Below are 25,696 nucleotides of genomic sequence, written 5' to 3'. Positions count from 1 at the left end.
CATACCTAGAATCTTTATTTTTTTTTTACTCGGTCCACTATACTAACAAATTCTACTACCTTACTCAGGTCTATGACTTTACCTGTCATCATCTCTATGTGGTCCTGTCCACCACTTTCATACTGACCCCTGATTTGGTAGGAAAGGGGGTTGCATAGTTAAACCACAAAGGATTTCTGAGGTGAGACATATAGAATAGAAAGTAATGAGAATAGGGAACAACTGTTTTAAACTCTGATTGATTGTGTGTGAATGTGAGATTGAACATTAATCTAAATTTCAGATATAAATGACCAGTGCTAGTCTGTGGGAAATGCAGATTCTGGCTGTGCTAGTTTATGTCTGCAGAAGTGCTGTGGGACATAGATTCAAACAGCATGAACTGACAAAACTCCATTTTGGGACTCTTGTCCTACCTAAGAGATAGGAGTTCAAGATCACTGTCCACTACATAGTAACATGGAGGCCAGCCTAAACCAGAGACACTGTCTTGATTTGGAGAGATGCCTCAGTGATTAAAGATGCTTGCTTGTTAAGCCTAATGGACCCAGGTTTGATTTCCCAGTATTCATGTAAAGCTAGACACACAAGTAGTGCATGAGTCTGCAGTTCATTTAAGGTAGAAAGCCCTGGCTTCTACCTCCCCCTGCAAATAAACACTTTGAAAAATTTGTGTGTGTGTGTGTGTGTGTCTGTGTGTGTGTGGTTTTGAGGTAGGGTCTCACTTTAGCCCAGGCTGACCTGGAATTCACTCTGTAGACTCAGGGTGGCCTTGAACTCACAGTGATCCTATCTCTGCCTCCTGAGTGCTAAGATTAAAGGCGTGCACTACCATACCTGGCTTTTAACTATTTTTAATTGTACATATGAGAGCCTTTAATCATATATATTATGTGAACAGATCTACAACTTTTTCATCTTGCATGACTCAAACTCTGCACCAATTGAATTTGCTCCATTTTCCTCTCCTTCCAACAGTTCACTTGCTTTTCTTCACTGTTTCTGAATTTGATTGCTTTGATTATGTTACATAACTGGAACTGGGGTTTTGTCTCTTTTGTGATTGACTTAGTTCATTCAAGGTTTCTCCATGCTGTAGCATATGACAGGATTTGCTTTTCTTTTGCTCCTTTTTAGGGCTGAGCAATTCATTGTATTTTGTGTATACCACATCTTCATCTATTTATCACTCAATGAGCATTAGCTTGCTTCCATATCTTGGTTAGTGTGGAAAACACAGCATGAACATGAGTGTGTAAACCATACCTAGTTTTAAAAAATATTTATTATTTATGAGAGAGAGAGAGAGAGAGAATGAGCATTTCAGGGTCTTGACACTGTAAACAAACCCCAGATGCTTGCACTACCTTGTGCATCTGGCTTATGTGGGTCCTGGGAAATTGAACTGAGGTCCTTTGGCTTTTCAGGGCAAATGTCTTAACCGCTAACCCATCTGTCCAGCCCAACCATACCTATTTTAAAGGCTTTATTTATTTATTTTTTTTTGAGGTAGGGTTTCACTGTAGCTCAGGCTGATCTGGAATTTACTATGTAATCTCAGGGTGGCTTCAAACAGTGATCCTCCTACCTCTGTCTCCCAAAAGCTGGGATTAAAGGCGTGCGCCACCATGCCCATGCCCGGCTATTTAGTTTTTTAAAAAGCCTTTTTTTAAAAAAAAAAAAAATATTTATTTATTTATTTGAGAGCGACAGAGAGAAAGAGGCAGAGAGAGAGAGAGAATGAATGGGCATGCCAGGGCCACCAGCTGCTGCAAACAAACCTTAGGTGTGTGCGCCCCGTGTGCATCTGGTGGGTAACGAGCCTCAAACCGGAGTTCTTAGGCTTCATAGGCAAGTGCTTAACTTCTGAGCCACCTCTCCAGCCCTAAAAAAACTTTTTATTGGCAACTTTGATACTTAAAGACAATAAACCATGATAATTCCTTCCCCTCCATCACCTTTCTCTTCACAGATCCACTCTCCATCACATATCCCCTCCCCCTCTTTAATTTTGTTTTGTTTATTTTTTTACTTATTTGAGAGCCACAGAGAGAGAGAGAATGAGAATGGGCGCGCCAGGGTTCCAGCCACTGCCAACAAACTCCCGCGTGCGCCCCCTTTTGCATCTGGCTAACATGGGCCCTGGGGAATCGAGCCTCGAACTGGGGTCCTTAGGCTTTACAGGCAAGTGCTTAGCCACTAAGCCATCTCTCCAGCCCCCCTTCTTTAATTAATTAATTAATTTATTTATTTGAGAGCGACAGACACAGAGAGAAAGACAGATAGAGGGAGAGAGAGAGAATGGGCGCGCCAGGGCTTCCAGCCTCTGCAAATGAACTCCAGATGCGTGCACCCCCTTGTGCATCTGGCTAACGTGGGACCTGAGGAACTGAGCCTCGAACCGGGGTCCTTAGGCTTCACAGGCAAGTGCTTAACCGCTAAGCCATCTCTCCAGTCCCCCTTCTTTAATTTTAATGTGATCACCTTTTTCTCTATGAGGGTCTTGTGTAGGTAATACCAGGCGCTGTGAAGTCATAAATATATATATATATATTTTAAGGTAGGGTCTCACTCTAGCATAGGCTGATCTGGACCTTACTATGTAGTTTCAGGGTGGCCTTGAACTCATGGCAGTCCTCCTACCTCTGCCTCCTAAGTACTGGGATTAAAGGCATGCACCCCATAGCCGGCAATATCCAGGCTTTTTTGTGTCTGGAAGAATGCATTGTAAGCCATCCATCCTACCCTTCCTTTGGCTCTTACATTCTTTCTGCTACTTTGTAGTCAATAGACCCTGAGCCTTGGAAGGTGTGATAGAAATGTCTCAGTGCTGAGCATTCTCTGTCACTTCTTGTCAACCGAATGGTGCCTTTTGAGTCATTGTAGTGGCAACTGACATCAGAAAAAGAGAAACTTCTCTAACCAGAAGTGAGAGTAGCATAAGGGTATGGGTATGACCATTAAGAAAAGTGCTTACAGTTTAGCCAGACAAGAGCAGGTGTTACACTCATAAAGCTCATGACCTCCCCCGCCATAGTCTTTGGACTAGGTTTTCAGTACCATAGAGCAGACATAACAGACATGCACTATTGCATCTGTTGGCTCATTTGGCCTGGATGGCCAAACTTAAGGCTTGTAGTATCCACTGTTGTTCTCTCTCCCATAGGGCTGCACGCAGCATAGCTTTGTTGTTGTTGTTGTTTTGAGACAAGGTCTCACTCTAGCTCAAGCTCACCTGGAATTCACTGTGTATTCTTATGGTGGCCTCGCACTCACTGTGATCCTCCTACCTCTGCCTCCCCTATGCTGGAATTAAAGGTGTGCACCACCACACCCTGCTAGCATAGCTTTTTCCGGCTTTCTGTCAGCTGGTCTACAGGGAGGAGGCTTTCAGCTCAATGTCTCAGTGACCTTGCAGCCCAAGCATGTGGACTCTTCAGCAACAGGGTCTTACCATTTATTCCTGGTGGGAAACTAACAGCCTTGGCAATGTTTTGGGGGCATGAGGGGACCTCCATGGCCAACAACTCACTGGAAGGTATAGTATCTCTGGCACTGAAATTTTTCTAATAACAGTTCATGGGTTTGGGTGTGCCATTATCCAAAAAAGTAGGTTTTCATATGGCTTATTAATAACATTAAATTTTGATTAACCCTCCTCCACCCTTCCTTTTTACTCATTCCCTTCCTCTGACCTTATTTATTTAGGCCATTCCGCCTCCATATATGACTGTATAACCGTACCTATTTTTAAAAGCTTTATCTATTTTCCTTTTCCAGGTACATCCGACTTTATGGGAGAAAATTTAGCAAAGAAGATCATGTTCTTTTTATTAAGTTACTATATGAGCTGGTATCAATTCCAAAACTGGAAATCAGCATGATGCAGGGGTTTGCCCGTCTCTTGGTCAACTTATTAAAGTAAGTACATTTCTGTAACTTCTGCTGAGATATTGTTTCTTTAAGCTTCTAGTGAATGAGAACAAATTTGAGAAAAGATCACAAACATGTAAGCCAGTTTACTTGTGTATTTTAATAAAAAATTCTGTTTCCTGTTGGGCATGGTGGTGCACGCCTTTAATCCCAGCACTCGGGAGGCAGAGGCAGGAGGATTGCCATGAGTTCGAGGCCACCCTGAGACTCCATAGTGAATTCCAGGTCAGCCTGGGCTAGAGTGAGACCCAACCTCGAAAAACCAAAAAAAAAAAAAAAAAAAAAATTCTGTTTCCTTCATGAAGCCTTCACTTGTACATATGTTGCCTGATTATTCAATTTATGCTAAAGTATTTCCTCTATATGATATAAAACTCTTGAGAACATAAAGGATCATGCATTCTTTTGCTTATCCCAAAGTATTCTACACAAGATTAGAAGCATTAAATATTACATAGATTATATAGATAAATATAAAGTTCACTTACAATAATGGTGGTACATTATTTAATTTTGTGTGTTGTATAAGGAGAATGAAGCTGGTTCATTGTTCTTTATTTTTTTGCTTTTAACATTTTTTGTTGTTGTTGTTGTAGGGTCTCACTCTAGCCCAGGCTGACCTGGAATTCACTATGGAGTCTCAGGGTAGCCTTTGCCTCCTGAGTTCTGGAATTAAATGTGTGGGCCATCAAGCCCCACTATTTTTTTAAACATTTTTTTTTATTGACAACTTCCATAATTGCAGACAGTAAACCATGATAATTCCCTCCACTGTCCCACTTTCCGTCCATCATATCCCCTTCCCTGTTCTGCCAGTGAGCGGCTGTGGATAGAGAAAAACAAATCCAACTTTAACTGCCCTTCCTGTGTAAAGTATATTTTATAAATGCACATCTGTGTATGAGTACATAAGGACCTGGTTTTTATTTTTTTGGTTAATATATTTATTTATTTGAAGGGGGTAGGAGAATGGGCACAACAGGGCCTCCAGCTGCTGCAAGCGAACTCCAGATGCATGCGCCACCGTGTGCATGTGGTTTACATAGGTCCTGAGCATCAAACCGTGGTCCTTTGACTTTGCAGGCAAGCACCTTAACTGCTAAGCCATTTCTCCAGCCCTCTTCCTTCTTTTTTCTTTTTTTAATTAGAAAAAAGGAACTTCTTTCAAGAGATGATTTAGAGTTGCCTTGGAGACCACTTTATGACATGGTGGAAAGAATATTATATTCCAAGACAGAGCACCTAGGATTGAATTGGTTTCCTAAGTAAGTGTTTCAGTTAAATACTTCTTTGGTGGTATTTGTGATTTTTAGGAGATTGAAAACAATGGAACAGTATTGGGTAATTTAAAATAAGCAGATACATATTTTAATATGCTCATTTCCCTTTTTTTGGCATTTTATAAGCTTTACTGTGATTGCACCATATGAAAATTTTGTTTCTATTTAATACTAGTTTTTTTTTTTTTATTTATTTGAGAGCGACAGACACAGAGAGAAAGACAGATAGAGGGAGAGAGAGAGAATGGGCACGCCAGGGCTTCCAGCCACTGCAAACGAACTCCAGACGCGTGCGCCCCCTTGTGCGTCTGGCTAACGTGGGACCTGGGGAACCGAGCCTCGAACCGGGGTCCTTAGGCTTCACAGGCAAGCGCTAACCGCTAAGCCATCTCTCCAGCCCTTAATACTAGTTTTTAAACATCTATTTTGAACTTCCTTGCTGTTCTTTTAAACGATTTAAATCAGTATAATTCCTTTCTAGAAGGAATAAGCTATTTTATCTTTCAGACTTTTAATCTTTTATTTTTATTTATTACTATTAATAATAACAACATATTTTGCATGGATACATCATGTGTTGGTACCTTCTTTTCTCTCATCCCTACCCCCATTCTTTTGGGTCCTTAGTGGAGTTACAGGTATTTTTGAGGTAGAGTTTCACTCTAGTCCAGACTGACCTAGAGTTTACTATGTAGTCTCAGGGTGGCCTGGAACTCATGACATCCTCCTATCTCAGCTTCCAAAGTGTTGGGGTTAAAAGTGTGAGGTACTACACCCAGTTTATGTGCATTTCTGTTCTGTGTAACTTGACAATTCACTGCTTTCTAGAGTCTACCTGAAGCTATACTTCTTCTGCAGGGCTTCCTACCAACCTCTCTGTACTGATCATAGGACTGGAGGTTTTTCTTTAACTCTTACCATTAGAAGTAATTTACATTTGGCATCTTCATAGTATATCCATGTACTTTAATTCTTGAAGTAAAATGAATGTGTCAAGGGCTGGAGAGGTGGCTTAGCAGTTAAGGCACTTGCCTTCGAAACCTAAGGATCCAGGTTCCGTTCCCCAGGACCCGTGTAAGCCAGATGTTCAAGGTGGCACATGTATCTGGAGTTCATTTGTAGTGGCTAGAGGACCTGGAATGCCCATTCTCTCCTTTCTCTCTCTCTTTCTCAAACAAATAAATAAAATACTAAAAGTAAATAAATTCATCAAGAGTAACCTTGCATATTTTGGAGGCACCTACATCCCAGAATATACACAGTCACAGTTAAAGAAGTACCAGGATTTTGAAAATTTTCTCCCTTTTTTATTTTTCTGAGGTGGGTTCTCAGGGTAGCTCAGGCTGACCTGAAATTCACTATGTTGTCTCAGGGTGGCCTGGAACTCAGTTATCCTCCTACCCCTGCTTCCTGAGTGCTGGAATATATTCCTTCTATTCCCATTTCCTATTGAACTTTTATCACGAGGGATGTTAGCTTTTGTCAAATGCTTTTCCTGTATCTGATAAGATGATCATGCGATTTTTGTTCTTCTGTCCATTTATATAGTATATTACATTTATTGGTTTGCATATGTTGAACCATCTGTGCATCTCTGGGATAAAGCCTGCTTGGTCGGGGTGAATGATCTTTCTGATATATTCTTTTTATTTATTTTTTGAGGTAGGGTCTCATTCTAGCCCAGGCTGACCTGGAATTCACTATGTAGTCTCAGGGTGGCCTCGAACTCACGGTGAACCTCCTACCTCTGCCTCCCAAGTGCTGGGATTAAAGGTGTGCGCCACCATGCCCGACCTTCTGATATATTCTTTCATTCTGTTTGCCAATATTTTGTTGAGAATTTTTGCATCTATGTTCATGAGGGAGATTGATTGGTTTGTAATTTTCTTTTTTTTGTTCTATCTTTGTCTGGTTTTTACATCAGGGTGATGCTGGCTTTGTAGGAGTTTGATAGGATAACTTCCTTTTATATTTTATGGAAAAGTTTGAGAAGCAGTGGAGTGAGATCTTCCTTGAAAGTCTGGTAAAATTTACCAGTCAGTCCTGATTTTATCTGTTTGGACTTCTATAGGCTTCCTGTATCTGTATTGGCATCACTTTCCCTACTTATGGGAAGTTTTCTTCTTTAAAATACCTGTTATGCCTTTGGAGTAAATTTCTTTTCCTTCTACTATGCCCTTTATTCTTATGTTTGATCTCTTCATAGGATCCCAAATGTCTTGAAATTCCCATCATGCCTTCACTATGAAACTTTCTACAGAGTCTTAAATTGGACTTACTCTGATTTTCATGTCTAGTATTTCTGATGGTTTTTTTTTTTTTTCCTGTTTCTTTACTCATGTTTTGTATTGACCTACTTACTTCATTAAGGTAGTTTCTGTGTTCTCTTTCAGGGGTTGGTTTTCTTCTTTGATTTATTTGAACATAGATATAATAGTTATTTTTGATCTCTGTCAGACATTTTCTTTAAAGCAGTCTCACTGGAGATCATTTCTGATGAATTTATAATTTTGGGATTGTATTGTCTTGACTTTTTGTGTTTCTTGTATTATAATGTACAGATTTTCACATCTGGAGTGAATTTGATGTTAGCAGTGTCATAATTTTTTACTTCATAAAGAAGCATATAAATCTTTCAGTCGTGGGTTACACAGTGTCCTATCTACTTGGAAATGTAAAGCATCGCTATTAATAAAATGTGGGAGATGAGCTAGAGATGTAGCTCAGGTGGAGGAGTACCTGCCTTACATGCAACTTGATCCCTACTACAAAAACTGGTTGTAATTGACCCATGCCTGTGATCCTAACACTGAGAAGGTTGAGGCTAGCGGATCAGTTCAGTATCATCCTCTGATACTTAGTGCATTGGAGGCCAGTGTGGGTTCCATGAGATGCTTTCTCAAAAAACAAAACAAAGTGGGAGTATTGTGCATATGTGAACTTTTACATTTTAAATTGCAATGTACACAAAATTTTATCAGAACAAAGTGAGTTTTGTGTGTGTGTTTTGCTGTTGTGTTTGTGCATAATATATGAGACAATCTCTAAATGAACTTGGAGCACACATATTTTTGGTTAAACAGGCTGTGACTCTAGGGCATCTCAGGGATCTGTGACTCTGCCTTCTTTAATGCTGGAGTTATAAGCATGTACAGCTTGTCTGTGAGTATTGGGGATTGAACTTAGTTAAGTCTTAATGCTCATGTAGTAAGCAACCCTACTCACTAAATGGCTTTCTCAGGCCCTAGATTTTGTAGATTTTTGATGTAAAAAACTTACATATTAATCAAGAATAGTTTTGAGAAAGATTGGGCGTAGAGCACACTGGTAGAATACATGCTTAGTACAATCAAGGCTCTGGGTTGATCACTAGTGCTCCTTTCCATCCTCCCCCCCAAGTAAGTTTTAGTGGCTTGGAATGTGGCTCAGTGGTGGAGCACTTGGCTCACGTGCTTAAGGTCCTGGGTTTGACCTAAGTACTACTAGAAAAAAAAATAAGTAGTTTGGGCCTTGGGCCTAGAGATTTTCTGTTTTTTTTTTTTTCATTAATTTATTATTTTTTATTAACTTCCATGATTGGAAACAATATCCCATGGTAATGCTCTCCTTCCCCACACTTTCCCCTCTGAAACTCCAATCTCCATCTTATCCCTCCCCCTCTCAATCAGTCTTTCTTTGGTTTTTCAAGGTAGGGTCTCTCTCTAGCTCAGGCTGACTTGGAATTCACTATATAGTCTCAGGCTGGCCTACTTCTGCTTCCCGAGTGCTGGGATTAGAGATGCATACCACCATACTCACCTTTTTTTATTTTGATGTCCTGATCTTTTCCTCCTATTATGATGGTTTTGTGTAGGTAGTGCCAGGCACTGTAAGGTCATGGATATCCAGGCCATTTTGTGTCTGGAGGAGCACGTTGTAAGGTGTCCTATCCTTCCTTTGGCTCTTAACATTCTTTCTGCCACATCTTTCTCAATTGACCCTAAGCCTTGGAAGGTGTGATAGAGACATTGCTGTGCTGAGCACTCTTGTCACTTCTTCCCAGCACCTTGATGCCTTCTGAGTCATCCCAAGGTCACTGCCATCTGAAAAGAGAAGATTCTCTACCAAAAGTGAGAGTAGCATTAATATATTTGTATGAACATTAAGAGTTTGATAAGCATAGTATATACATTTAGCCAGGCAGCAGCAGATGTTATCCCCCAGGGCTCATGACTACCCTGTTTTAAGTTTTCAGTATCAGGGTTGTATTCCCTCCCATGGAGTAGGCCTCCAGTCCAATTCGAGGGCAGTTGATTTCCACCATAACAGATGTGCCACTATTGCACCTGTTGGCTCATTTGGCCTGGCTGGCCAAATATAAGACTTGCAGTGTTCACTGTTGAGTATCTTCACTGGTGATTTCTCTCCCATTGAATGCATTCAGAATGGCTTTTTCCATCTTTCTGTCAGCTAGTCTACATGGAGGAGGTTATCAGCTCAGTTCCAGCAGGATTTCTCAGTGCCCTTGCAGCCCAACTATGTGGGGTCTTCAGCAATAGGGTCTTACCATCTATTCCTGGTGGAAAACAAAGGTCCTCAGCAATGACTTGTAATGTTTTGGATGCATGAGGGACCTCCTTGGCCAACAAATCCCTGGTACTGAAAGATTTTTCTTTTTTTATATGTATTGTTCTAAAGGTATTGTAATACTATGTTCTTTTTTGTGATTCCAAATGGATTTTTGGATTGTTTTTTCTATTTCTGTGAAGAATGCCATTGGAATTTTGATGGGGATTGCATTAAATGTGCTTTTGGTAAGATTGCCATTTTCACAATATTGATTCTTCCAATCCAGGAACAAGGGATCTTTTTTCCATTTCCTAGTGTCTTCTGCAATTTCTTGCTTTAGTGTTTTATAGTTTTCATTGTAGAGTTCCTTTACTTCCTTGGTTAGGTTTTTTCCAAGGTTCCTTTCTTTTTTAACAAAATATTTATTTGAGAGACAGAGAGAGAGTTATATGTGTATGGGTAAGAGCATGAGCATGTCGGGACCTAACACCACTGTAAATGCACTGTAGATGCATGCACCGCTTTGTGCATCTGGCTTTACATAGGGAATGGAGCCCAGGTTGTCAGGTCGTGTAAGCGAGCTCCTTTAATCACAGTCATCTTTCCAGTCCCCTACTCTATTTTTCTTATACTTTGCAAAAATTTACTATTACCAATTTTGGTACTTGTTTGCTTAAAAGGTTTTGCTATCTAGTCCTGGTAGTAATTATGTAGTTGGCAGTCCTTCTGCTTCAGCTTATAGCATGTACCACCATGTGCAGCCTGGTACTTATTATTGATGGCCCTGTTCTTGCCACTCCTTTGTGGTGATTGTTGGTGACTGAGCCTAGGGCCTTGCTTGTGCTAGAGAAGTGTTGGATCACTATTCCATCCTGTCCTTATGTACTGGATTACCAAAGGACTATTTTATTAGGTTTGTTTTCTTGTTTTTGTTATGGTCTTGGTCTGTTTCCCAGGCTGGCCCCAAGCTTAGAATCCTCTGTCTCTACTTCCCCAGTGCTGGGACTAAGGCAGGAGCCACCACTACTCCTGGCTCCTCCCCCATCCCATAGGATCTCACTCTGAGAGCCCATGCTGACTGGGAAGTCACTCTGCACCTAAAAATGAATAATTTGGAGAGAGAGTATGCACCCACATGCGTGCGTGCGTGAGCAAGAGCAGGAACACAAGCACAGATGTGCCAGGACCTCTTATTGCTGCAAACTCCAGACACATGTGCTACTTTGTGAGTATGCTTTATGTGGGTGCCAGGAATTTTACCTGGATCTTCAGGCTTTGCAAGCAAGCACCTTTAACTGCTGAGCCATCTCTCCAGCTCCTACACGTGGCTTTTAAAGGGCCATTTGAATCATTGCTTTCATGTTCACGATATTTTAAGTCTTCTATGCTCCCTTCTCATGGACTATATGGAAGTGACACGGCATACATGTGGTCATATTTCTGAGCTCAAATTACTATAAACTTTAATAGACAATGAAATGATAAAAGTAATTTTTCTGGGGACCTGTTGTTTAAAATCATCTTTAAAACAAATATTTAACCAGTAAACACCAATTATTAACATGGTATTTGCAGTTATTTCTAACACATTATTTGAGGAAATTGTATTCACTTTTTAAACTATCCTACCTTTATTTGAGAGTAAGTGATTGATTTTTGCTAATGGTTTTGATATTTCTTTCAAAATCTATATCTCTGGTATTATTTTATTTATTTACTTGAGAGTGACAGATAGACAGCGAGAGAAAGAGGCAGAGAGAGAGAGAGAATTGGGTGTGCCAGGCCTCCAGCCACTGCAAATGAACTCCAGATGCATACACCACCTTATGCATCTGGCTTACATGGGTCCTGGGAAATTGAGCCTCAAACTGGGGTCCTTAGGATTCACAGGCAAGTGTTTAATTACTAAGTCATCTCTCCAGCCCTCTCTCTCTTTTTTTTAAAACTGATCTTTTTAAGGCCGTTTAAAAATTTTTAGTTCAAAGCTTGACAAGGGGGTGCACACCTTTTATCCAGCACTTGGGAAACTGAGTTAGGAGAATTGCTATGAATTCAAAGCTAGCCAGGGCCTATAGAATGAGTTCTAGGTCAGCCTGGGGCTGGAGTGAAACCTCACTCAGAAAAAGCAAAAACAACAATAAAAACTCATAGTTTAAATTTATCAGGTTTTAAAGTATATAGACTCATTTTACATGAATAGTAAGGATAATTAGTTTAATGTTTGCCTTGAAGAGATCCTTTAATTTTAATGAAAACCTAATGGTTATGGGTGCCTAAATGATACTGTACTTTCTACCTTTATGATGAAATTATTTTGACCTTAATTTGAATGAATTGACTACGAACAGTCATGTTTGTGCTTGGATTTCCTAGCAGTGAAAAATATTTGCTAGGAAGTGGTAAATTTGTTTTGACTAACTTCTGGTGGGTTTTTTTACATTTAGAGAAAGGAGGTATAACTGACTTCTACATGAAGCAATTGGTACATGGCTAAGGAAGGAAGAGTATTATATCAGCAGTTCCCATTAAGTTATGAGAAGATTAAAACAAATTGGTACAGAATGTGCCCTTTTTACATTTTATCCATTCATTTATATTAAAAGCATATTCTGAAATTAGACTTTCGTTCATTTGAGTTTGCGAGCATTTATTCACAAGTAGGATTTGGAAGTGAACATTCTCATAATAGTTTATAAAACTAAGATGACATGCTAAGGCTTTCCTCTGTTTTTTCTGGTACATAGTGTTATTAGTGTCATCACAAGGGAACTGGGGCTCAACAAGGGAAATTAAATGCATGTGGAGTCATGGAGTTGAAGTTAGAACAAGAGCTCAAGAACTTAACTTTCTGTCCATAAGAATAGGGAGTTATGAAAGGTAATTTTGTTTTGTTTTGGTTTATTTTGTTTTGTATTTGTGATGCAGGGTCTCGCTCTAGACCAGGCTGACCTGTAACTCTGTAACCCAAGCTTACCAAACTATACTCCTACCTCAGTCTCCCCAGGACTGCGATTAAAGACTTGGAATTTTCCATATAAATTTTCTGAATCATATATAGATAGCTGTTAAATAGTGAAATCACTTTAAAAGCAAAATGAGAACAATCAGTTTGTATGAGAATTAAAAATTCAGCTTATTTTGATGAAGTATAAGTTATTGTGAATATTTACTGTACTTAATTCTAGATCACCTAATAACATCTAATATATTATCTCATTTAAATTTAATAAAAATACTAAGTTACTCTATTGTATTAGTAGGAAATAACAGAATTGGTATTCAAACTCAGATTTATCTTAGCCTCAAACTGTGAACCATTATATGCTCTGTGGTCTTTTTTGACTACCATTTCTAAGGGGAAATAGGGTACTGGAAAACCCTTCAAAGCTTAGTCACTGTGGATCCCTTTGATTAAAGAAGTCAGCATTTTTAATTATCAGTTTAATATTATAAATTCCAATAATTGGAAAGTATGTATTGATTATTCAGTTCCTCTAAAAATTAGTGAAATATAATCTAGTAGCACCTAGCCTTAACCTTTTATTTTATTTTTAAACAGAAACATTGTTCCCTTCATCTTGAGAGATTACAAGAATCACAAAAGGTCACTATACAGATATCACAGGTTAGAGAGATTGTACCCTTTTCTGGATAAAAAGCATAAATCCAATGGTACAGGCCTTATATGTAAGAAGTGGTTCGAATTGACTTTATTTAGATAAGTGAAATCACATCCTTGTCCTAGTAATAAGTGACTATGAAATGTACAGTTAACTTTCTAAAGATTGGAGGCAACTGGACAAACATGTAGCTGTATAATCTTTCATGACATGCTTTCTGTAATTTTGAAATTGTGAAAATTTCTTGGTACAGGGAAAATAGTAAAAACAGCGCAGTAGTGTATTGGTTACTTCGGTTGAGTTGGCTTGTGTCATTTCTTGGAATCCTTTTTAGTTTAGTTCTAAAGCTTTCAGGGAAATCATGCTTCTAGTTGTTAGAATTTAAAGAAGCCTAATTAATGATAGTAACAGGTAGAAATACTCCCTGAACATTTAGCATCCTCCCTGTCCTGCCCTTGAGTTTAGAGAGTACTGTTTCTACCTATGGTCACACTTTATTTTTGAATTTCAGTTCAGAATTACTCAGTGCCTGCCTACCCTTTTGTTTGTTTTGCATTTTGGCCATTTTTGAATATGTTTTAGTTAATTTTGTGTATTGTTCTCCTGTATTCTCTTGAGGCTCTGACATGTTAGATCATGAATCTTAGTTTTTCTATTTTTCTTACCTAATTTTATAAGTAGTGTTCAGAGAGATGACTGTAATTTTTAATAATGTTTGCTGGAAATAAAGTATCTTGGTGGGTTATTAAACTCTGTTTAATTAATTATAAACATTTGTAGCAGTTGCTAGTAGAATTACACTAGGTTTTATTATATCTACTTTGACTGTTGATACTTTGTTGCAAAAGCACAATAATAAAATCATAATAAATAATAAAATAATAATAAAAAGCATAATAATAAAAATTGGAAGTTTTCAGTCATTGAGCATACTTTGTGTGTTAAGTATAGCTGTCGCTCCCTAATTTGTAAAGATTGAAAATTACCCTTGTTCCACTGTAATGTTTTCTTTTGTTTGTTCATAGCAGAGAATGAGCAAATTAAGGCCAAAAGAAAGAGCAGATTAATGAGTCTAGGTTAAAACACACACACACACACACACACACACACACACACACACACACACACACACCCACCCACCCACCCACCCAGGTGTGGTGGTGCACTCCTTTAATCCCAGCACTCGGGAGGCAGAGGTAGGAGGATCGCTGAGAGTTCGAGGGCACCCTGAGACAATATAGTGAATTCCAGGTCAGCCTGGACTAGAATGAGACCCTACCTTGGGGAAAAACACACACACACAAGAGTATGGGTAGTTAATCTTTGCAGTTCTGTAGATTAGTTATTACATGTAAATAGATACTTGAATATATAAACATATCTTTAAGATGTTGGTTGATAATATTAAGTCTGCTCTTAAACTACTCTAATGTAATTTATCAAATGGGTTTTTTCTCCTCCAGTTCTGTAGAAAATGTTCTCAAAACACTTGTGAAAAGCTGCCGACCGTAAGTAGCTTCTCAATTTATAAACCCTCTTGTTTTTACTGTGGGCTTCCCTCATCTTAGTATGCTTTCAAGAGGAAATTACAACTATAAGTTGTTCCTGGCATTGTTAGTCACTGAACACAAAACAGTATGCTCTGAAACTCTACATATTATATATTCTTGTGATTAAAAGTGAAAGCTGATAGAATTTTACTAAAGTGCATTTTTACATACCTGGATTTATGTATGTACCTTGTTATCAGGTTACATATAAGGATATTTCCTGATGTGGATGCAGTGGATGCTTTTGAATTGAAAGCCCTATTTAATTAATTATTTAATAACCAGACATTTATGTTGTTTTTGTTGTTGTTGTTGGTTTTTTGAGGTAGGAGTTCACTCTAGCCCAGGCTGACATGGAATTCACTATATAGTCTCAGGGTGGCCTCAAACTCAGTGGCAATCCTCCTACTTCTGCCTCCAAGCACTGGGATTAAAGTCATGTGCCACCATGCCCAGCTATAGCCAGACATTTATTACTGACTTACTGTACAATTGAGTCCTGGAATAATATATTTTTAGCATATAAAATCCTCAGAAGAGGCATAAGGTCTAACTTGAGTCAAGTTTATTAGTGAGTAGTAGTGTCATTTACTGTGTTTTGGGTAATTCATAGAAATCCCAGGTTCTTATCTTTATTACTTTCCTAACAATTGACTTCAAAAAGTTAGGGAGAAAAATTCTGGAATATTAAGAAGGATTTTGAAGTTGGATCCTAGTTTATTTTATTTTATTTTTTAAATTTTTATTAACATTTTCCATGATTATAAAATATATCCCATGGTAATTCCCTCCTTCCCCACCCCCACACTTTCCCATTTGAAATTCCATTCTTCATCATATTACCTCCCCATTACAATCATTGTAATTACATATATACAATATCAACCTATTAAGTAAATGTAAGTTAATTTTTTTAGTCAAGAGTCTTAACTCTAGCCCAGACTGACCTGGAACTCATATTCCAGGCTGGCCTTGAATTTATGGTAATTCTTCTTCCTCATCCTTCCAAGTACTGAGCCTTGCTTTTGTTTTAACTTCCAGCTAGTTACATAAGGATTCAACACATACTTTGTAAACTTAATAGAATAGGAATAGAATTTTATTTTTCACATCGAAGAGTGCAGTGTGATTTTCAAACTAACACAGGTTTATGAAGATACAGTAGGTTTCATAGTATGTGCAAGTTTATTTGAAGGGGTTTTCCAACTTATGTGGGAAGAATACAGATTTCTTAAATGCTGCTCTTTATTTTGTTCTTCATTCATTCACTTTATTATTATTGAGACAGGGTCTGTCCTTGAATGCCCTCTAAAGGGCCATAAATTCTTAATTTTACTGCCTCTTTCCTTTTAAGTACTAGTATTATAGGTACGAGCTACAATGCCTAGGTTATTTATATAAGAGAGAGACAGACAAATGGTTGCACTGGGCTTCTAGCCACTGCAAACAAAACTCCAGACACATGCACCACCTTGTGCATGTGGATTATGTGGGTATTGGGGAATTGAACCTGGGTCCTTAGACTTCACAGGCAAGTAAGCCATCTTTCCAGCCCATTACTTTTTTTTTTTTTTTTCAAGGTAGGGGCTCACTGTAGCTCAGGGTGACTTGAAATTCACTATGTAATCTCAGGGTGGCCTTGAACTCTCAGCGATCCTCCTACCTCTGCCTTCTGAGAGCTGGGATTAAAGACGTACACCACCATGTCTGGCTTTGTTTATTTATTCTTGGCTTTTCAAGGTAGGATCTCGCTCTAGCTCAGGATAACCTGGAATTCACCATGTAGTCTCAGGGTGGCCTTGAAGTAATGGCAATCCTCCTAACTCTGCTTCTCGAGTGCTGGTATTAAAGGCATATGCCACCATGCATGGCTTTTTTATTTCTTATTTATTTATTTATTTGAGGGAGAGACAGAAAAAGGCAGACAGAGAGAGAGAATGGGTGCACCAGCGCCTCCAGTCACTGCAAACAAACTCCAGATGCATGCACCACCTTATGCATCTGTCTTATGTGGGTCCTAGGGAATCGATCCTTGGTCCTTTGGCTTCATGGGCAAGCACCTTAACCACTAAGCAATCTGTATCTCCAGCCCCTGGCTTATTTTATAGTTCTCAAGATGCATTTAGTGTAGTCTCTTTAACCATGGAGAGAGAGGGAGAAGATAAGAACGAGAGAGAGAATACATATGTGCACTTCAAAATTAAAGTTTCTAAATGTCTACCCTTAGGGATGTTCCTGGCCATTTCACAGAATTGCAGAGCTGATAGAACCAGGTGTTCTAGCCCAGTCCTCTGTGGTATACAGGAGTGCACTTTGGTCCAGTCAGGGTTAATAAATGGTGCCCAGAGATTCATTTCAAAGGTCCCAGAGATTCCTGGGCTATTGCCGCCTTACTGGCTATTGATCTCTTACTAGATTTTCTTTTAAAAAATTTATTTTTATTTATTTATGTATTTGAGGGAGAGAGAATGGGCCACCAGGGCATCCAACAACTGCAAATGAATTCCAGATACATGAGCCACCTTGTGCATCTGGTTTATGTGGGTCCTGGGGAATTGAACCTGGGTCCTTTGGCTTTGCAGTCAAGTGCCTTAACCACTTTATTTATTTATATATTATTTATGCGCAGAAGGAGGTGGAGAGAGAAGGGGGGAGAATGGGTGCATGAGGGCCTCTATCCATTGCAGTCTAACTTCAGACACAAGTGCCACCTTGCGCATCTGGCTTATGTGGATCCTGAGGAATCAAACCTGGGTCGTTTGGTTTTGTAGGCATGCAGCTAAGCACCTTAACAGCTAAGCTGTCCCTCCAGCTCTTTTTTTCCCCCCTGATGTAGCCCAGGCTGATCTAGGCTCACTGTGTAGTCTTAGGCTGGCCTTGAACTCCTACCTCTGCCTCCCGAGTGCTGGGATTAAAGGCATGTGCCACCATGCCTGGCCCAAGACCGGATTTTTAATTTTTTAAAAAACATTTATTGTTTGTTTTTCAGGGTAAGGTCTCACTCTGGTCCAATCTGACCTGGAATTAACTATGTAGTCTCAGGGTGGGCTCGAATTCATATTGATCATCCTACCTCTGCCTCCCCAGTGCTGGGATTAAGGGTGTGCACCACCATGCCTGGTTTGTTTTATTTATTTATTTATTGAGCAGGGGTCTTGCTCTAGCCCAGGCTGACCTGGGATTCACTATGTAGTCTCAGGGTGGTCTCAAACTCACAGCAATTTTCCTACTTCTGCCCACAGAGTGCTGGAATTAAAGGCATGCACCACCTTGCCCAACTTGCTTTTTGTTTTTTGAGGTAGGGTAGAGTGTAGTCCAGGCTAACCTAAAATTCACTATGTAGTCTTAGGGTGGCTTCCAACTCACAGCAATTACTCCTACCCTCTGCTGTCCAAGTGCTGGGATTAAAAGTGTAGACCACCATGCCCAGCAAGAGTGAATTTTTAAAAATTACGTATCTATTTGTGTGTGTTGTATATATGAGTATGATTGTGTCAGGGTCTGTTGCCATTGCAAACAAATGTCAGACACTTTTTGTTTTGGCTGCAGTGGGTGGTTTGGGAATTCAACCAGGGCCAGCAGGCTTTGCAAGCAAGTTGCCTCTACTGAGCCAACTTCTCATTCACAGGTCTGGATTTTTCAGTTGCTGTTGCTTAGCTTATTGGCAGTAAAATGCACAGCCATATTTAACTTTGTAGATGATTTAAATGAGTATTTTATCTGAGTTTATCAACTTCATAGCATTCTTTTGAAATTTATTTTGTCTCAGAGGTGATGTAATATTTACATTTGTGAAACTGTTTGTTGTGGGCTAATGTGTATGATAGATCTTAAGAAATCTAGTCCCCTCTCCCTTCATATTCTTTTTCTTTGGCTTCTAAGGAACCAATACAGGGCCTCATGCATGCTGGGCAAGTGTTCTGCCTTTGAAGTAATGTGTTAGCCCTTCCTTCCCCACTTCTATCAGTCATATATTAGTACTTAGTTTTTATCCCATGAACAGATACATGAAAAGCTTCTTTTTGTTAGGTATTTTCCAGCAGATGCAACAGCTGAAATGCTAGAAGAATGGCGGCCTTTAATGTGCCCTTTTGATGTAACCATGCAGAAGGCCATCACTTACTTTGAGATATTCCTTCCTACCTCCCTTCCTCCAGAACTTCATCATAAAGGTTTTAAGTAAGTGTATGTATGTATACTTAGCAAATTTTAGAATATAGCAGTAGTTATAGTAATAATTAGTAAAGCTAAAAATGTGTAAATTCATTGATGATATTTATCATATTAAAGTTTATGAAGGCTAAGAGTTGAAGTGTATAATTGTAATTAGATACAATGTTTATATGACAGGTCAAATAATGATTTAAGAAATCAGAAGAGCAAGGGAGAATAGGAAGAACAGGTAGTGATAGCAGAACATTAGAGATGAAGGAGAAAGGCAGAAGAAGGAAGAAAATTGTAACACTTGTTATGTAGGAGTGGACAGTAATCATTTTAACAGTTCACTAGAAGTTTAACAGATGAGATTCCATTTTAAGGCATAAATACATAGGAAAGGGAGATATTCAGTGTTCCTTTGTTCCATTAAGTGTGTACATTTCAGTATTACTTTTCCTAAATTGTTGTAGTTATCAGTAACGATAATAGATTTAAAGTATAAAGGATACCTGCTGGCTTTGAGCCACTTTTTGGTCTCGGGCTATTCATAACAGCATTTTTCTTCTTCAGACTTTGGTTTGATGAATTAATTGGCCTTTGGGTTTCAGTGCAAAATCTCCCACAGTGGGAGGGGGTAAGTATTTCATTTTTTCTTTCTTTCTTTTTTTTTTTTTTTTTGAGATAGGGTCTTGCTGTAGCCCAGGCTGACCTGGAAGTTACTATGTAGTCTCAGGGTGGCCTTGAACTCATGTTACCCTCCTACCTCTGCCTCCTGAGTGCTAGGGTTAAAGGAGTGTACCACCATGCCTGGCTTATTTATTTTTGTAAAAAAAAAAAAGTTATTTGTTTCTTTGCAAGAAGAGGAAGGGAGAGAGGGTAGGAGGGAGAGAGAGAGAGAGAATGAATGAATGAATGAATGAATGAATGAATGAATGAATGAATGAATATGGGTGCACCAGGGCACTGCAGATGAATATGTGAGCCACTTTGTATAACTGAATTTATGTAGGTTCTGCGCAATCAAACCTGGTTTGTTAGGTTTTGTTAGGTTATGCACCTTAACTGCTGAGCTGTCTCTCCAGCCCTGCTTTATTTCTTAATGTGGGGATAAATAGATTATTTGATAAGTAACTCTTACATTTTAGAATTACTGTCAACAATGTTACCATTAAGCCTATTTTGTCTTACTGTTTTCTTTTTTTTTTAATTTTTTTTTTGTTTATTTTATTTATTTATTTATTTGAGAGCAACAGACACAGAGAGAGAAAGAGTCAGAGAGAGAAAGAATGGGCGCGCCAGGGCTTCCAGCCACTGCAAACGAACTCCAGACGCGTGCGCCCCCTTGTGCATTTGGCTAACGTGGGTCCTGGGGAATTGAGCCTCGAACCGGGGTCCTTAGGTTTCACAGGCAAGCGCTTAACCGCTAAGCCGTCTCTCCAGCCCTGTCTTACTGTTTTCTAATAGTAGTTATTATTTTTATTTTTATCACTATCCACAAGTGTAAGTATATTGTGAAGTGGCTGAACTGTGACTGCTTTCTTTGGTACCTACTCTAGGTGATTGTGGACACAGTGGATTTAAGAAACAATATGTATTGGATTACAATTTCCTTTGTTTGCATTGTGGGTGATGATTTGTCATTTCTCTTTTTAAGAAGCATTTCAGCTTCAGTTGACAATGAGTATCATGAAGCAGAACTGAAATTTAGAAGCTTTTAAACTAAATTGTGCTAATGATTACTCTGTAATCCAAGTACTTGGGAGGCTGCCAGCCTGGGCTATATAGTGAGACCCTGTTTCAAGAAAAGAAGTAAGCAAGACAAATGAAGAGCATAATTGACATTTCAAAATAACAAATATATGTACTTAACTTTATCTTTATCTTTTCTTTTAGCAACTAGTAAATCTCTTTGCTCGATTGGCTACAGATAATATAGGGTACATAGATTGGGATCCATATGTACCAAAGGTAATTAAGAACATTTGAACATGTATACCATAGTGTGAACAGTAACCTAATGTGATAAAGGAGAAGTGGCTTCTTATTTATTTATTTTTGTTTTTATTTTTTTGTTTTTGGACCTTATTGCCAGGTACTACACAAAATGTTTTTTGGTTAGTAGCAAAAGCGTACATCATTTACTGAAAAGGCTTTCGTTATCAGTATAACAGGGTATGTAACAGGGTATGATCAAGATGTAGTTTTTGTTTTGTCCATTCAGGACATGAAGTATAAGTTTCAAAGTGAGTAATTTAGAAAGTATGAATATCTTCCAATTTTTTTGTCTGTATTATATTGATTGCTATTCTAGAGTGTTGTCTACTTTTTAAAAGATTATAATATGTACATTTTCCTGGAGTAAAGAAAGCTCATCTGCAGCTTCAACATTTTGCCTCTTTAAATATCTCAAATGTTATTTTTGGGGGCAGCAAGGATTTATTTATTAATCTATATATTTGAGAGAGATGGAAAGAGGCGGGGGCGGGGGTGAGAGAATGAGTGTTCCAGGGCATCCAGCCACTGCAAAAGAACTAGAGATGGCTTAGCAGTTAAGCACTTGCCTGTGAAGACTAAGAACCCCAGTTTGAGGTTCAGTTCCCCAGAACCCACCCACATAGCCCAGATGCACAAGGGGGCGCGTGCATCTGGAGTTTGTTTGCAGTGGCTGGAGGCCCTGGTGCACCCATTCTCTCTCTATCTGTCTGCCTCTTTCTCTGTCTGTTGCTCTCAAATAAATACAAATAAGCAAAACAAACAAACAAAAAAAAAAACACAGAACTCCAGACGTGTGTACCACCTTGTATATCTGGCTTATGTAGGTCTTAGGGAATTGAACCTGGGTCCTTAAAACACCTTAGTCACTAAGCCATCTTTCTAGCCCATCTATTATTTTTTACATATTAAAATAATAAAGCAAATTAATAGTTCATTGTCATTTTGCTTAAAGATGTCAAAAACATAAGTTGTTTAAGGTATTATTTTGATAATTGTGTCATTTTTATTCATTTATTTTACTTTAAAAGATATTTACAAGAATTCTGAGAAGCCTAAACCTCCCAGTGGGAAGCAGTCAAGTGTTAGTCCCAAGATTTTTAACAAATGCTTATGATATAGGACATGCTGTAGTGTGGATCACCGCCATGATGGTTTGTATATGATTATATTTGTTTTATGTAGTTCACCTCTGTGTTTCCATAACCATACAAGTTCAGTCTTTTTGGCTTGACTGGCCACTTGATTCTTGAATTTATTTTCTTCCTTTCCCCTTTCTTTTTTCTTTGCCTTTTTCTACTTGCTTCCCTTCTGCTCTTCTGTTACTAGAGTTTGGTAGATACTTTCTGGTATAGTATATCCATATCAGATCTAAAACATAGTTACCACTTCATGATTTGTAAATCTATCTAATCAATGAAGATGAAAAATAGGGTTAAAAGTTTGGTGAAATTTGTAATGTCCAACATTTTTACAGACCAGAACTTCACATGGAAGGACTTATCCAAGCTAGAATTAGAATTCAGCTGGTGGCATGCACATCCCCCACCCCCCGCTTCTCATAAGTAATTTAGTTTTTAAGCTGGGGCCCTAGAGATGGCTTAGTGGTTGGTTGTGCTTGCTTGCAAAGCCCGATGGTCTGGGTTTGACTCCCTAGTACCTAAGTCAGATGCATGACGTTGTGCATGTGCAGGAGGCTCTGGCATGCCTGTTCCTCCCACCTCCAAATAAATATATACATATTTTTTAAAATGATTTGAACTTAGCATTTTGTATGCTCAGAAATTGTTCCCCACTCATTATTTTTAATTGAAAAGCTCTTATTTTGTAGCCAAAAGTGGCCTACAACTTACCATGTTAACCCAGAGTGGCCTCAGATTCACAACAATCCTTCTGTTTTGGCTTGAACATTAGATTAAAGGTGTGAGCTAGTATACCTGGCTCTCATTTACTGTTAATCTTCACATGAAACATTACACTGAACCAAGCATGGTAGCTCATAGCTGGAATCCTAGCACTGTGGAGGCTGAGTTAGCTGTGACATAGAGGCCAAATCTGGGCTACAGAGTGAGAGCCTGCATCAATTGGACATAAAGCAAAATTTTCTTAGTGAAGAAAGAAGAATTATTCATCTACTGTTATTATTAATGGAAATTAAAAAAATAGAAGCGTAAAATTACATGACTGATTATTAATAATATTGTTTCTATACTTTTCCTTAAATTATTCTGTGTTTGACATTCCATAGAAAAGATAAAATGGCCCGGCGTGGTGGCGCACGCCTTTAATCCCAGCACTTGGGAGGCAGAGGTAGAAGGATCACCCGTGAGTTCGAGGCCACCCTGAGACTACATAGTGAATTCCAGGTCAGCCTGGGCTAAAGTGAAACCCTACCTCAAAAAAAAAAAAAAGAAAAAAGAAAAGATAAAATGATTGTTATAGTTGTACTGAAAGAAATTTAAATTCCTCCCTTTTTTTTGAGTGTGGTAGTGCATGCCTTTAATCCCAGTACTCTGGAAGGTAGAGGTAGGAGGATCACAATGAGTTTCAAGGACACCCTGAGACTACAGAGTGAGTTCCAGGTCAGCCTGGGCTAAAGTGAGACCCTACCTTGAAAATCCAAACAAACAAACAAAAAAGTAATAATAGAATATGTGAACATGTATATCTTAAAAGTGATAGTGTTTAGGCTTGGGAAATTGGCTTAGTGGTTAAAGGTACTTGCTTGCAGATTGTACCGATCCAGTTATATTCCCCAATATCCACATCAAGCCAAATGCACTAAGTGATTCATGCACCTGGAGGGTTTTTTTTGATCCCTATAGCAGCAGCAAAAAGCTCTGACACTCCCATTCTCTGGCTTTCACCCTTTCAAATGAAATAAAAATAGTTTAAAACAGTAAAGGTGATTTTTATGATAAATTTTAGTATTCGTATCTTTCACTTCATAATAGTATGATATGCAGTTACTCTAAGTTGAAAGGCTGAATCTTGTTTTTGTTATTTGTTTTTTGTTTTTCACGGTAGAGTCTCACTCTAGCCCAGGCTGACCTTGACTTTACTATGTAGTGATCCTCCTACCTCTGCCTTCCGAGTGGTGGGATTAAAGGCATGCACCACCACGCCTGGTGGCTGAATCTTTTTAATGTTATAATAATTTATAACATTTAAGTAAGTTGCTTTTCTTTCTTTTCTTTCTTTTTTTTTTTTTTTTTTTTTGGTTTTTTGAGGTAGGGTCTCACCTTGGTTCAGGCTGACCTGGAATTAACTCTGTCATCTCAGGGTGGCCTTGAACTCATGGCGATCCTCCTACCTCTGCCTCCCGAGTGCTGGGATTAAAGGCGTGCGCCACCACGCCCGGCTAAGTTGCTTTTCTTTTTATGAAGACTTTTAAGTTGAATTGTATGAAGTTCATTGGGGAACTCTATGTTTGTATGTGTGTTCAGTGTAAGTGGGTGGGCATGTGTGTGCACGTATGTGCGTAGATGTGGAAGTCCTAGGTTGACTTTGGGTGTCTTCTGCACTCAATCTCTTACGTTTTTTGAAGACAAGGTCTCTCTTGAACTCAGGACTCATCAGTTTTACTAGTCTAGCTATCTAGCTTGCCCAGAGGCTGTCCTGTGTCTGCCTCTGATATTCTGGGATTACAGTCAGGTCACCCTGCCCACCTGACAATATGTGGGTGCTGGGAACCTGAACTAAGGTCCTCACACTTTCATGTCAAGCATTGTAGTCATTGAATCATCTCTCTAGACCTAAGGAGTTATTTTTGACTCTTATTTAGAGAATGAATTGATTTGTTGCTGTTGTTCTTATGTGACTTGACTTATTGGGCCCTTCATATCCACATTTTTCTTTCTGTTTCTGCACAGGGTGGACCAAGTAAGCTTGTGCAAAAACATTTAGCTGGTTTGTTTAACAGCATAACATCTTTTTACCATCCTTCAAATAATGGGCGCTGGCTGGTGAGTATGCTCATTTTGCACTGTAGTGTTTGGAAATGGGAAGGAGTAGTCATATTTCACTGGGGCCTGCTACATGATGTTGATGACTGTCCTTCATATAAGTTTTGTTTATATGTGAGGAGATGCAAATTAAGTGTTCATAAAGCTTGTAGAAATAAGATATTGCCATGTGAGAACTAGTGACCTAATGCCACATTTTGGCAACAAAATGGTAACAAAAATGCTACAAAAGCACAGAATTATTTCTTTTTTCTGCTTTTTCTTGTCAGCTGTTTATTTTTTTTCCTCTGTGTGGAGGCAGAAGTCAGTATCGGGTGTTTTTCCGAATCATTTTCCACTTTATTCTTTGAGACTCTGAATGTAGAGCTCAGCAGTTGTGCTAGACTAACTAGCCAACAAGTCCACAGTGCTAGGGTTACAGGTGTAGACCAGTACTTTACCTATTGAGCCATCTACCCAGCCTCTTTTTGTTTGTTGTGTTTTCTGTTTTTGTTTTCCCCTCTGAGGTGGGGTCTCACTCTTGCCCAAGATGACCTGGAATTCACTATGTAGTCTCAGGTGGCCTTGAACTCACAGTCATCCTCCTACCTCCTCCTCCTCCTGAGTGCTAGGGTTAAAGGCATATGCTTCTGACCACTGTTTTTAATTAC

The 25,696-nt window shown here is 38.9% G+C and overlaps 1 protein-coding gene across 1 annotated transcript in view; it reads left to right on the top strand.

Moving 5' to 3' along the window:
* Positions 1 to 25,696, top strand: part of Psme4 (proteasome activator subunit 4) — a 159,730-nt gene that overhangs the window by 15,117 nt on the left and 118,917 nt on the right. The window contains exons 2-9 of the mRNA XM_045137278.1: positions 3,781 to 3,921; positions 5,082 to 5,198; positions 14,845 to 14,889; positions 18,961 to 19,110; positions 19,660 to 19,723; positions 20,983 to 21,057; positions 22,113 to 22,235; positions 24,954 to 25,046. Of these exons, the coding sequence (XP_044993213.1) occupies positions 3,781 to 3,921; positions 5,082 to 5,198; positions 14,845 to 14,889; positions 18,961 to 19,110; positions 19,660 to 19,723; positions 20,983 to 21,057; positions 22,113 to 22,235; positions 24,954 to 25,046 (808 nt within the window). The remainder of the gene's footprint in view (positions 1 to 3,780; positions 3,922 to 5,081; positions 5,199 to 14,844; positions 14,890 to 18,960; positions 19,111 to 19,659; positions 19,724 to 20,982; positions 21,058 to 22,112; positions 22,236 to 24,953; positions 25,047 to 25,696) is intronic.

Source organism: Jaculus jaculus, chromosome 18 (assembly GCF_020740685.1).
Source record: "Jaculus jaculus isolate mJacJac1 chromosome 18, mJacJac1.mat.Y.cur, whole genome shotgun sequence".
Classification (NCBI taxonomy): Eukaryota; Metazoa; Chordata; class Mammalia; order Rodentia; family Dipodidae; genus Jaculus; species Jaculus jaculus.
Note: the sequence above shows the minus strand (reverse complement) of the source record. Positions and strands in the feature narration are given on the sequence as shown.